Consider the following 13,266-nt stretch of genomic DNA (forward strand, 5'->3'; position numbering starts at 1 on the left):
GAGGCTCTATTGACTTCTTAGGCTGCGCTGACACATTTCCATGGCTGAAACCTCAGAGGAAGCATAGGGTTGATCTTTCCTGAACTGGATTCGATTATTATCTATGCTAAGATCCTGTTAAATATATTTACAACTGTTACAGGTTTTTTTTGCTGCACTGCCATAGTGACATAAAGGGGAATAGGTATGCCTGAGAGTCATGTTCATTTGTCTCCAAGATGCAGTTGTCTAATTTCTTCCAAGTCTCCTTACTTTCAGAAGATATCATTGTAAATGTTGTGTATCCTACCAATATTAAAAGGATTTTTTTCTGTATATTAATTGACTGAATTCATATGACATACACTTATAAGGAACCTTCGACATATTCCAAAGCAATGCCCCAGATAGATCAAGCACTGTATTTGGGTCCAAACCTCTAAGAAACTGATGTTCCCTGAAGGAAACAAGCTTGCCTGAAATTCTGCAGCTCCAGTCCTCTTTAAGGTTAACCCTGCGAGGCAGAAAAGACTTGATAATGTAATTATTTGTAACTTTGAGTTACGGAGGTGCTATTTGCATACTGTGATGAAAGCTGGATAAGTGTTTACCAAGACAGAACCTGGCTTCCTGCAGTTAGATGAATTTTTGGAGTGCGATCAGTTTATGCTGAAATTATATGATGTTGGGGCTGCAATCATAGGGGAGTGAATTAGATGCCTCAAGATGTTTCTTCCCAAACGCTATCTCCTAATCCTGCTTTCTTTGCTCCCTGGGAAGTATAAATTTGAAAAATATTTGTTCTTTTTGACAGAGTGGAGCTCGAATCAATATTTCAGAAGGCTCCTGTCCAGAAAGAATTGTGACAATAACAGGCCCAACAGACGCAATTTTTAAAGCTTTTTCTATGATTGCACTAAAATTTGAAGAGGTAAGCAAATAAAATACATTTTTCTCTCTTCAGGTTGAAATACAAACACTGTTTGAATTTTCTCATGTTTGCTTTAATGTTAAATATGATTTGTTTAATGTTCTATTTAATAGCAATGAAAATGGTTGTATTTTTATAAATGCTTTTGGCAGTAACACTGAAGAAAAATAATGGGTCAATTTACAAGCTGTTTGATCATTTCTTTTGCTTTTTGGAGGCTTCAGGGAAAAGCAATTGCTTCTAGTAATGTGCACTAATGGTAAGAAAAACGTCTTGGAAAATTTCTGGTCCCATTGTGGGTTCGATTTGAAAAGAATAATTGCCCGACTTTTAGCTCTGTTTTTATATGATTCCATTTGATATTGATGTAAATTTTATATATGTTGAAATTAATATATAATTCATTCAACTAGAAAAACATATTTTATAAACCTGTGTAATTACTAATTACCATATTTAAAGATTGGCTTTTTAAAATAAATTGAAATAAAGGCACTAATAGTAAGTGAGGCAAGAGAGTGCTCAATTTACTGTAGAATTACCACTCAGTGCAGATACGTACCTGAAGTGCTCAGATCTCCTCGTGTTTCATGGACCAACTGCAATTAGATATGGTCACCACTTCAATGGGAAACCTCAGAGAAAAGGCATCAGACTACCAACCAGGAATCTGGTCCCTTAGGAGAGGACTTCACTCCCCTCTTCTTTTGTAAATCAGTCATCCAGGTGTCTCTCCTGTACTCCGTGGACTAACAGAGGCTCCTGCAAAAGGCAATTCACCTTCTCCTTAAGAAATTGCCTGCAGAGACATGGTTTAAAGCAATTGCAAGACGAAAAAGGGGCTGTCTCTCTCCACTGATGACTGAATTAACGGGATTTGAATCCCTTTCTTAAGAGCACATTTTTCTTGATGTCAGTGGAGTTGATCTCCTCACTTCCCCATAGTGCTGGCAGATGCTAGCACTGATGGGAAATGTCGGTGCATGGTTTCATTTATTTATTTATGGTGATTTTTCACATGTAGAGTAACAGGATTAGAAGAGAGTTTGTGGGTCATTGGATCATGAAATCACAGAACCATAGAATGGTTTGGTAGGAAGGGACCTTAACGATCAACGAATTCCAACCCCCTGCCATGGGCAGGGACACCTCCCAACAGATTTTGGGGTTGCCCAAAGCCCCATCCAGCCTGGCCTTGAACGCCTCCAGGGATGGGACATCCACAGCTTCTCTGGGCAGCCTGTGCCAGTGCCTCACCACCCTGCAGTTTTCTGCTAGCGTAAGCAGTATGTTTTGCAATCTCCTTCATGGCATAATCAAAAAATGGTTAGATTTTTTTTTTCTAGTGTCTGATATTGGATCCACAACCTCAGTTCTCTGATATTTGACCACCTTCTTCCCACTCATCACCAAAGTCTATTCACCAGCAGCTTTTACAGCTTTGTTCCTGTGCCAGCACTGGCTGATAAAGCTGGCCTTTCCAACCCTGAGGATTCCTCTTAGACACATTTTTATAAAAAGAGTTTTATCCCCTCACACCTTCACTTTTGCTAGAATAAATGAGTGAGGCTCAGTCTTTCATTCAGTGCATTTTCCACCCATCTCACCATTCAAGTAGACCCTTCCAATTTAAGCTAAACACATGTTAATTGCAGACAGGTTGCAAATGAAGTTCCACGGGGGCTTATTTAATGACACTAACAGTCCTCTGTCCTGGCTGTTACGCTAACACAACCCTATCACTGCTCGAAATGCCTCACCTCCTACTAGTGTAACATTTTGCACATAACCATGCTGTGGCTGGCGGGTGTACCCAGCTCTTCCCCAAGTGTTTACAGTGGGAACCGCTTAGGTCTCGTCAGACCATCTCATTAGAGCCTAGATGAACAGCCCTTACTTTTTATTCTGGAAATGTTAATACCATTTACATTCCCCCAGTCCTTCATGGTTATTCAGATCTTCCTGTGCAGTATTGTAGTCTTTCAGTGTGTTGATAAAGTACCTTGCTTTTGTGGCATGGTGTATTTAATAATGCTATTTCTTTTCCTGACCGACTTTTAATGAGATAATGCTGGTTTTGAGGTTGATTCTTGCAGAACTGCACAAGTAATTATCTGCAGTCCAATTTTAAAAACACCTGTTTTCATCTCCTTCACAGCTTCATCACCTTGCCCATCTCATACCAATCCCTCGTCTTTCTAGCTTAAGAGACTGTTTTGTGTACAGCACCATACCAACCCACTGCAATCCGGAGAGAGCAGCCTCTCTGCATGAAGAATATGTTCTGCTTAGGACTTTATCCTGCAGAATGCTGTGGGACTCTTCAACAGAGCTAATCCCTGCCAGTTCCCCTCAAAATGAGAGCCCAATAGAAATAATGCTGCATTTCTCATAAAAACATTGAACACTGCACAACATCAGATCCCCATCCCAACCACCTCCAAAAAACACTGTGGTATTTTTGAATGTGCTGTAGCTAGCAATAGGCAAAGAAATGTGAGTTTATGCATATTTGCCCTCATAGATATTAGAGGGTAATATGGACTCACACCATTGATTTTAGCAAAAAGGTTTTGGCACTTACTGTAGATTTCATGCATCATATATATTCTGAAGTATCTGTATTTAGTTTCAACATAATTGGCTTCCAGTGTATTTAAAAGAACAGTGGTAAAGAAAAATGTCTCATATAATCAGTTAGGTTTCCTATAATTATTCTTGTCAATACAATGAGGTAACTGTAGTACTTTGGAGTTAAAATGAAATACTGCTGCAGAAATTACAAATGAGCTAGCTACTAACTATTATTTCTCAGGCATACCTTTTTCTTAGAGATTTCTTTAGCCATTTAAAAAGTAGAAAATCCCACAACAGTATGTCATTCTTGCTATAAAATATTCTTTCCATTACGCTAAGAAATCTGAATATTTCTTTTTACACATAAATAATTTTTCAGCCCTTTTATGGTTGAAGGACAGCTCTTGTAGCAGCTTAATCTAAATATGAAGCTCTTCCTTATCAGTGCAACTGAAAACCATCAGGGTGGTTACCAGCTATGTCTGTGCTGTCTGCACAGTATCCTTTTCCCAGTGTCCACAGCCTCACCCTGTCAACACAGCCAGAAAAATTTATAAATTAGAGCATTTCTGCTCTTCATGCTAGCTGTCATCACTAGGCTCTGTATATCTCTTCTGATGCAGTAAGAAGCACGTCTGGGTTTGGTTTGGTTTTATTTTGTTCTTCTAGTTTCAGCATGAAGTCCTTGAACCCTTAATTTCAACCCTACAGATGGAAGGGTGGGGATAAGAAGGTCTAGGAAGACATGGGACCTCCATAACACTTTCCTGATGTTAGCAAAAATGTCAAAATGTGGCTAGAGAAGAAAAAAAAAAAAGATATGGAGGAGTGTTCTCTGTGTTGTTTCTCTGCAGCCATTTATCACTCTGCTTTGTCAACCTCCCCAGCTAAAAGTTGGTTTTCTAGCACCCTGATGAATTTAGGGGCTAAGTAGGTAATCACATAAACCATTAAGGCGTTCACTTCCTCATGCAGAGGAAGAAGAGAATTGTTTAAAAATGACACTAACCCAGACAGACCACTGGAGTTGCAAGAGGAGACACTGTAGAGCAGTGATTTCCAGGTTGGAGGCTGAGACCCAAGAAATGCAGCTACTACGTTCATTGGTGAGTGGAGCAGCTCTGGACTGGGGTGTAAATCTGTATAATCCACTGCAAACCATATACGGTAGCTAAGTGCTGGAATAATTAGCAGGCAGAGCTGGGTGTTCAGACCTTCTCCAAATAAATTAGAAAAGGGTCGGTGGAATCCTTGCTCATTTGTGAATGTTTATGAAGAATTTGCTTAGCTCTAGGAAGAAAAAGGGGAGAAAGGGAAGGTGATAAAACATCAACTTGCTGCTACACCTGTGGCAAATCTTGTGATGGTCATTTCCAAGTGAGAAGCCACCTCATGGACTTGTTTTGCTGACTGAAAACTGGCAGGTTTACCGTAAGGGGGGGGGAAGAAAGATGTGGAGAGACTTTACCAGGGAATATAGAGACAGGACAAGGGGTAACGGTTTTAGATTAGGCATAAGGAAGAAATTATTTATTCAGAGGGTGATGAGGCACTGGCACAGGCTGCCCAGAGAAGCTGTGGATGTCCCATTCCTGGAGGTGTTCAAGACCAGGCTGGATGGGACTTTGGGCAACCCCAAAATCTGTTGGGAGGTGTCCCTGCCCATGGCAGGGGGTTGGAACTGGGTGATCTTTAAGTTCCCTTACAATCCAAACCATTCTGTGATTCTATTATATAGAAACCAGTAAAGAAGAATTATGAAACTCTTTCTTTCTTTCTTTCCTGGTTGTTTGTTACATCACTGAGCTGCCAGGTTTGCTTGCCTTGAGGAGCTCAGGCACTGTGACTCTGGGTCATGCTACCTGCCCCAGAGCTGGGGACAGCAGAATGTAGGGCTGTGAAGCACTGGGCCATGTCTCTCCTAGCACTCCCAGGCTCCCACTTAGCTCATCCTGGCTGAGGAGCAAATGAGGAAAGCAGGCAAAAAGCCATGCAGGGTCAACTCCAGTGTCTTACAGACGGATGGAGTGCCCCAGAAAGTCAGAGGTTAAAGAAGCAGGAGAAACAGCTTGAAAGAAAGCTGTTCTGTGAGAATATTTCCAGCCAACCCTCCCTTGGGAACCTGCAGCTCTGGAGAGGTTATTTTTGTTCTTTCATCTTTTGTTGTGTTTTCAAGCTGGAGTGATGCTTTTATGAGCTTGTCACTGAAACTCCATGTTTAGGTTTGGCTCCTTTCAAATGATGAGGAGAAAATAAAGATCACAGCAACCTCCAGTGAACTATGTTTGTGAAGTGCTTTTGAAGGCACTAAGCTCAGTGAATGCTTCAAGGCCAGGCCAGTTATGATATGGACATGGGAGACATTATCGGAGTCGTGCTGGGTGGCTTTGAAGTGAGTTATTTGCCTACATCTGGATGATTGTGTGCCACCACCTGGCATGAACATGATCTAGTGAGATGGTATCTTCCAGCTGAAAAAATGGCACGACTTGCACTTCTTGTATTTCAGATACATGGGTGCTGCAAAATTCCGCTATCCTTCTTGCTTTATTTCGGATTGCAATCTCTCACTGACACTGGCACTAAATGAAATGTGAGTTACTGGCTGGCAGAGAAATGATCAGATCGCTGTCTTGTGGCATGCAGCCATGCCTCATTGTGTTCAAGATTTTTTCATCTCTTCCAAGCTAAGCAAGGTCGTAGAGAGCCGGTTCTTAGACAGCAGAATGCCACCTCCACAAACGCAGAGGTGCTGCAGGGAGCAGTGCTGGTGTTACAGAGCTGAGCTCCTGCACCACGTCAACAAGGTCTGCAGCGTTGTTTAATTTTTTTTATTTTTATTTTTTTAAGTTGGGGTCCTGATCACACAGTATAGGCATTTATTTATTTATTTGTAAAAGTGGTAGTCTTGGTAAATGAGGATATAAGGTGTCCTTATAGCAAAATCTAAGCAAAATATATTTAAAACAGCGTATACCTTGTGACAAGTAGTGTATTAAAATGCTCTTGAAAATGTGCAGTGTAGTCTCACTGGGTAAAAAGATACATGAACACAGGTTAAAATACCTGGATACAGGTAACTGCTATTGCTTCTGCTCTGGTTACAAAGCTGTGAAGAAAAATATTTTTAAAATTGTGCAGGGCTACAAGTATACAGGTCTGCTACAAAACAGAAATTAAACCTGTGCACAGCAAAATATTTATCAAAATAGCCTGATTTTATTTGCTTCAGATTATTCAGATTCTTTGTCATCCCCTTTATAACCTTTCTTCTTTGTGTCAAACCTGACAAGAAGATGCATGAAATGGAAAGGCATATAATATAGTAGAAACATTCTACTTGAGATGGTGGAAAATGAGATAAAATCAGGATTTGGGGGCTCATGAACTCAAAAACTTGCTTGTTTTCTCCATCTGCTTCAGCTGGTCTAACAGCAGATGCCACCTCCTCCTCCCAGCCTTGTCACAGACACTATTCTCTGGTCCCACAGCTTGGACCTGCAACACCAGAGAGCAAAAGCCTTGCTCCTCTGCCACAAGCTTCTTTTGCAGTGTGTGCTTGTGGCATATCATCTCCAGAGCCGGTGGCTTTACCTGCAGCAAAGACGAGCCGTGATTATTTGCACCCTCCCCAGGTCTTCAAGAACAGCTCAGGCATTTGCTGTGAGCCCTTTAATGCTTAAGAGGAATGACAAATCCTCAGCTAATTCATATTGACGTTGCTATTACAGGACATAAATGCTTCAATGACAAACAGCACAGTGACAAGCAAACCACCTGTAACACTGCGGCTTGTCGTCCCAGCAAGTCAGTGCGGATCCCTTATAGGAAAAGGAGGCTCCAAAATCAAAGAAATCAGGGAGGTAAGTCTCGGGGTGTCTGTCGGGGACACGAGCTAGCTCAGTGTCCTTCCACTGTGATTTGCCAATGGAAAATTCTTTGACCAAAATTATGTGACCAGCATTTTGCCGTTAAATTTTTATGGTAGCCATGGAAAGAGAGGTGATCACCAAATGCAGTCAGGGCCTTATCTTGACTTTCAAGCATTTGCTGAGTGAAAAGCCTCAGAAAACGTTGTTCTAGGGGAAGCAGGTGCCCAAACCCACTGTGCCCCTGTACCATCCTTGAAGCTAAAGACAGTGTGTGAAATAAAGAAACACGTTTATAATGTATTCATTGTGGCACTCCAAAAGCAGGTCAGACGCAGCCTGGAAGGGTAAAATAAACAACTGAAAAAAGAACCACACACAATTTAGCAAAGCAACACCCTAGCGGCACAAAAGGCCCATCAAGCATCCTTGTGGGTACAGCCCCTGGCCAGCAACGCACAGAGGGTGCTGAGGGAGCACTGCAGCCATTTCCAAACCAGTTCCAACCTTTGCAACCAGGGAAAGGCCCAGGTAGTGCTGGAGAGTGCAGGTCAGGAGATCAAATGCTTGATCTACTCTAAAAAATGTGTATTTTCATACTAATTTCTGTTTTCTCCCTAATAAACCTCTTCCATGGGTAACCTGAACTCATCTATGCTAAGCCCACACTGACTTTTTTTTAATTGAGACTTTACCTAAAGGTATTCATTCAACACACTGTGCTAGCAGCCACTTTTCTCTCTGATCAGAAAATGCAAAAATGATCATACAATGTCAGTTTTAACTGTTCTTTCTATAGCTACAACAACATAGCACATGCCAAGGTGAGGAGCTGATGTTTTTAACTAGTCAAACAAGAAAAGTAGGTACATGCTACATTTATGTAAAGAAAACCTGAATAATACATTTTTTTTTTTTTTTTACTCTGGAGAAAATAACAGCACTCCTACATTTGTATTCATCCCAATATAGGATAAAGTGTTGAATAGCAGGATAAAGTGCTGATCATTTTTTTTTGTTATTGGAGTATGTCAAAACAAAGGATTTTGACAGGCTTTGCTAAAGTGAAACTTCCTTTTTTATCTAAAATGTTGATTCAAGACAGTAGGTTTCACTCTACTTCTGTTTCATTTCAGACGTGAGAAAAGTTAATGGGCCTTTTCCTATCAGAAAATTTGATCAAATGTTGTAAAGGAGTGGAAAATTCTTTGATCAAATTCATGTGTCTTGAATGTGCTCCAAAATGGGCCTGTGTGGTAGTCAGGGAAGGAGAGGTGACCATAGAGGACAGGCTGGCGTCTTATTCCATTGACTTCCAAATTCTTCCAGGTTCTTTTATTTGGATTCAAATTTGGTTGCCCCAGGACTTTGTTGAAAAAGTTCCTTCTGAAGACGTATCTTCACCATTCAGGATTTGGCCTCTGCTGGAAGAGGCTTTTCTCTCCTGTGCGCACTGCTTCCATCAGCTGGCAGAGCAGCCAAAGGCTGCTGCAGGGTTTTTGCTGCCACGCAAACAACGTGTTGTTTCTCCGTGTGCCTCTTGCTTTGTAGAGTGAGTACATGGAAACATATATGCATTGTCTGCTGTAAATTCACAAGAGTAATTTGGAGCTCTGCCATTTGAAGGGGTCTTTTATTTACTGAGACCTGCAAATAAAAGGAAATTATGAATCAGATTTTTTTTTTCCTTGGGATTTTGTTACTTTGTTCATCCAACAGTCAGGGAGCTATGCCTCTCAGTAGCATTTATTTTCAAACCTGCTTTTGGAAAGTGGGCAAATCACTTGGTGATGCTGAGGGGGGGGGGAACATTATTTCTGTGCAAATAACAGTCTCATAGGAAACCCTCTCTTTCTCTTTAATCACAAAAAGAGCTTTGCAATAGACAGGATGCAATAGCAAAGTGTTGAAACACATTTCCCGGGTAGAAGGAAGGTGTTTGGCTTGCTTTGCCCAGGGGACATTTCTGGCTCAGGCTCCGCACAGCTGCTTGGCTCCAGCACGTGCAGCAGCTGGTGGCTGGGCCAGCCCCAAAACCGCAGAGCAGCTCCTGCTTTCACCACGGCAGGCAGCAGGGGAAGCCGTGCTGAAGCCTTGCCACTGCAGAAGGCAAAGCTGCTACGGGAGCACTCAGCTGGGAGGACCTCAGCCACGGGACGTGATTTCCCTTGGCCCTCCAGGTCTGTTGGATGTCCAGGATTGCTGCCAGGCAGCAGGGCTCTGGCTGATTTCTTACTTGTGTAAGAGCACTTAGCTGCAGGTTTTACCGATGTCACTTCTTTGGCTTTTATTTTAAGTACTGGAAATCTCACCCAGAACACTGAGTCAGTGCTCTTAGGATGCAGGCTTTTAAATCTGAAATCTGCCCATGTACATTAAATTAATAAAGTGATTATTCTGGTGAATATAGTTTCAAAAGCAATTAGCTACCACTCTAGTACAAGGAAGTAAAAGGATATTGCGTGGCCAAAGAAGTCTTTGGATAAGGCTAATGTGGCATGAATTCACACTGTACATTTGCTTAGGCATAAGGGTAATGGACAAGGCATTGCTCGTGTTTTCGTGGCCGACATATGGCCAAAGTAAAAGAATGAACAAAACTAGCACGGGAAGCAAATACACAAATGACAGAGTATTTTGTGCTTGATGGACAGATACCCAGAACAGCATGTTAAACAGTAGCTAATATCAAACAGAAAAAAAGAAAAAAAAAGGAGCATCCATCTCAAGATGTGATCTAATCATCACACAACACACGGAGCAACAATTGCATGAGGGATGCTCTTCTGTGCTCAGCCAGGTACCTTGGAACAACACACAGGGCTGCTGTACAACTACAACGAGGTTGCCTGAATTTGCAAGACAAGGTTATAAAAAAAAAAAAAGGAATAGAAAAGCATGGCAGATTGATCAAATTATGATGAAATTCCAAAGCCTGTTATAGAATAAGGGATTGATATTCTGTCTTTAGACAATGCTAGTGAACAGAAGATGCAATCAGTAATTTAATCAGCCTCTTGAAAGAGGAACAGCACGCATTGTGTCTAACCATCAGGAAAATAAATTAACTCCTTGCTGACTGACACAAACTCAATGATTACTAAACAATAATTTTTAAAAGCCCCATATCTTGCATTTTAGTAAGTCGGGATAATATTTTGTTTGTAATATGTGGAAGTGCTAACTCAGTATGAAATGCACGTTGGTTTTTTTTGTTGATTTAAAAAGACTTTCAGGATTTGTTTTGTGAAACAATGCCAGGGATTTCATTTGGTCTCATTTTTTTGGTAATATGCATTAGTGCCAAGATCAAAGTTATGAAAGAATACTGGCTTGTTTACCCCCTTGGGTTCATTAATGAGCTAAGAGCTGATGATGTGCATGTATTTAATCAACACTAACTGTAATTTAGAAGTGCTCATGACCATCCCAAGATATTCTGAAGAATAAAGCAGTCCCAAATTTCATCCAAAGAAACAAGTCAGCCATCAGTGGATTAAGGAGCCAGATATCTGCAGCTTGTTTACAGATCTGTTCTAATAAATTTTTCCTAAATTTGTTGTTGTTGTTATTATTGGAAAGAACTTTATTTCACTTTTTTCTCTTTTCGTCAGCACTGCAGTTTTCAGTCTTTGAGAGGGTTAAAAGATTTGTCCTGAAATGCAGGTCATAGTTTGCTTCTTTAACAGCTATTGAATCTTTCTGTGATGGGTTTCTTTGCAAATTGGCTTGAACAGGCAGTCCTGTGCTCTGCCAGACCCCAATTACTGTGTCCGGGTGTGTGTTTACACACGCATTTAGCAAGAAAAGACAAAGTTTAAAGGTGCCTCCTCTCCATCACATCAGTCCTCAGCAGTTAGCAAGGTGCCGTTGCCTTCCCGACAGTGACGCTCTGTTTGGTTTTTGCCTCTGCTCAAGTCCACAGGAGCCCAGGTGCAAGTGGCGGGGGACATGCTGCCAAACTCGACAGAGCGTGCAGTGACTATATCGGGAACCCCCGATGCCATCATCCAGTGTGTGAAGCAAATATGCGTGGTCATGCTGGAGGTAAGCAAGTGCTTGGACTATCACCTCTCAGACGGGAGATGCTCGAACACATCTCTGATTTTCAAGTGCCCTGGGTGCTCCCTGGAGGTGCTGCCCATCCTCCCCAGGTCAGGGATTTCAGGGGAACTCTCCCAAAGCCTCAGATACCTGCCTGGTATTTGAGAGCCTCTCAGAGAAGGCTTCAGCAACCTGAGACCAGGGCTGTCACGACACCATCAAACAGCAAAACATGGTCCACCACAGGCCCACAGCCTGCCTTTAGAGAAGAGCACTTTATTCTGATGCAGAACAGGGCAAAAAAAAACAAACATATAGGACTTGTTTTAAGTGGAAATAATTCTGGCTAACGTGATTTAGACTTACTAGGACTCTTTGCTTCCTTAGGGTAAGATCATTGCCTAAGGCCAGAATGTTTCATTTTGACAGCAGTTTTTTACTCTTAGGTTAAGTGATACAAAATTAATTTATACACAAATCTGGGTGATTTAATCCTGTGTTGAAGATGTCTATGCTTTCATGCAAAGAATTAAGTTGAATAGAAGTTTGGAAGAAAAAAAGTCAGTATATCAAAATGAAATATTTTGACCTAGTAGCCTTAATTTCTGTTAATATGAAATATTTCTGTTTTTGTCACATTTTCGCTGGAAAAAAAAAAAGGGCTTTTTTGTTTTGTTTTACTTCTTTTTTTTTTAACCAAAGTGTAGTCAAAAGCTATCTCATTATGATCTCTGATGCCCTGCTGTTTTTTAATTCATTTAAAATAGGAGAAACAGTGTTTGAGACAGCGCTATGGGTATTGGCTGTTCAGGAGTATGCACTGCATCCCAGTGACATCCAGCCTTGTGCAAATGAAGGCATAAAATTAAAAAAAAAAAAAAAAATCCATAGAATTTTACTGGGAAAAGTGACTCTTCATTTTTTTTGAACTACAGTGAGGAAAGAATTTCTCTATAAAAGTAAAAGAGAACACAAAGTTAATATTCAAAAATAATTTCAGTTCATGAGACGTGGGTGGTAATAGTTCTCAGCTTTCTGAATGAAGTGTGTAGCCTCATATCCAAGTTGCATGGAATAAATAGATATTTGCCAAAGAATATGATACAAAACTCTGTACAAATTCAGAGAGACGGTTCTATTTTCCACTTTTTCAAGTAATCACTTTTGCCACAGGAAGCACACAATTTTAGCATTAGGCAAATAGTGAGCAGCACTGTCGAAGAAAGCACTGGCTTAACTACAGTTCTTCAAGTACTTAAAGACCTCTGAAAATGGATGCACTCTAACTTGTAGCATATTGTTAATTTGGCAACAAACACTTTCATTGAAATTAAATAGCTAATTATATGGTATTAATTAATGGACGTGCTATTGCTGTTATCTTTCTTAATTGTAGTTAATGCATTGAAATCAGGGCACCATTCTGCTGGGTGTTGCATAGGTAGCTTGAAGCCTGTTTTACAGATACCTGCTTCCATTTTATTTGTGGGGAGAAAGTTAGCCTTGGTCAGGTATTTTCCCTTTGTATCCTTGGGCTGCAGGGAATAAATTCCCTTTCTGTGCATTTCAAAGGCTGTAGCTAGGCTCCTGCTGAAGCTGGGAGGAATTTTCTCCATCCTTTCTGCTCAGCCAGACAGGAGGTAGGATCAGGCCAGTCACTTGCCATTGAACAACCAACTTAATTGAGTTGGTAAAACAGGAAACCTTAATGCATAGCAGCATAGAAAAAATCAATAAACAGGATGAGCTCTGTGCTAACAACATGGGAGTGTGGGCCAGATTCTTCCAAAACATCAACAAATTTCAGATTTCCTGAAATGCCTTGAAATTCTTAATGAAGCTTATAAAGCTTTCTCTGATGAGAGC

The 13,266-nt window shown here is 40.9% G+C and overlaps 1 protein-coding gene across 26 annotated transcripts in view; it reads left to right on the forward strand.

The window, feature by feature from the left end:
• The window catches only part of LOC137850783 (poly(rC)-binding protein 3-like), a 515,321-nt gene that overhangs the window by 468,507 nt on the left and 33,548 nt on the right, over positions 1-13,266 (forward strand). For all 26 annotated transcript variants that reach the window (XM_068671177.1, XM_068671183.1, XM_068671175.1 and 23 more), the window contains 3 exons: positions 794-910; positions 7,219-7,350; positions 11,275-11,403. In XM_068671177.1, coding sequence (XP_068527278.1) covers positions 794-910; positions 7,219-7,350; positions 11,275-11,403 — 378 coding nt within the window. The remainder of the gene's footprint in view (positions 1-793; positions 911-7,218; positions 7,351-11,274; positions 11,404-13,266) is intronic.

Source organism: Anas acuta, chromosome 2 (genome assembly GCF_963932015.1).
Source record: "Anas acuta chromosome 2, bAnaAcu1.1, whole genome shotgun sequence".
NCBI lineage: Eukaryota > Metazoa > Chordata > Aves > Anseriformes > Anatidae > Anas > Anas acuta.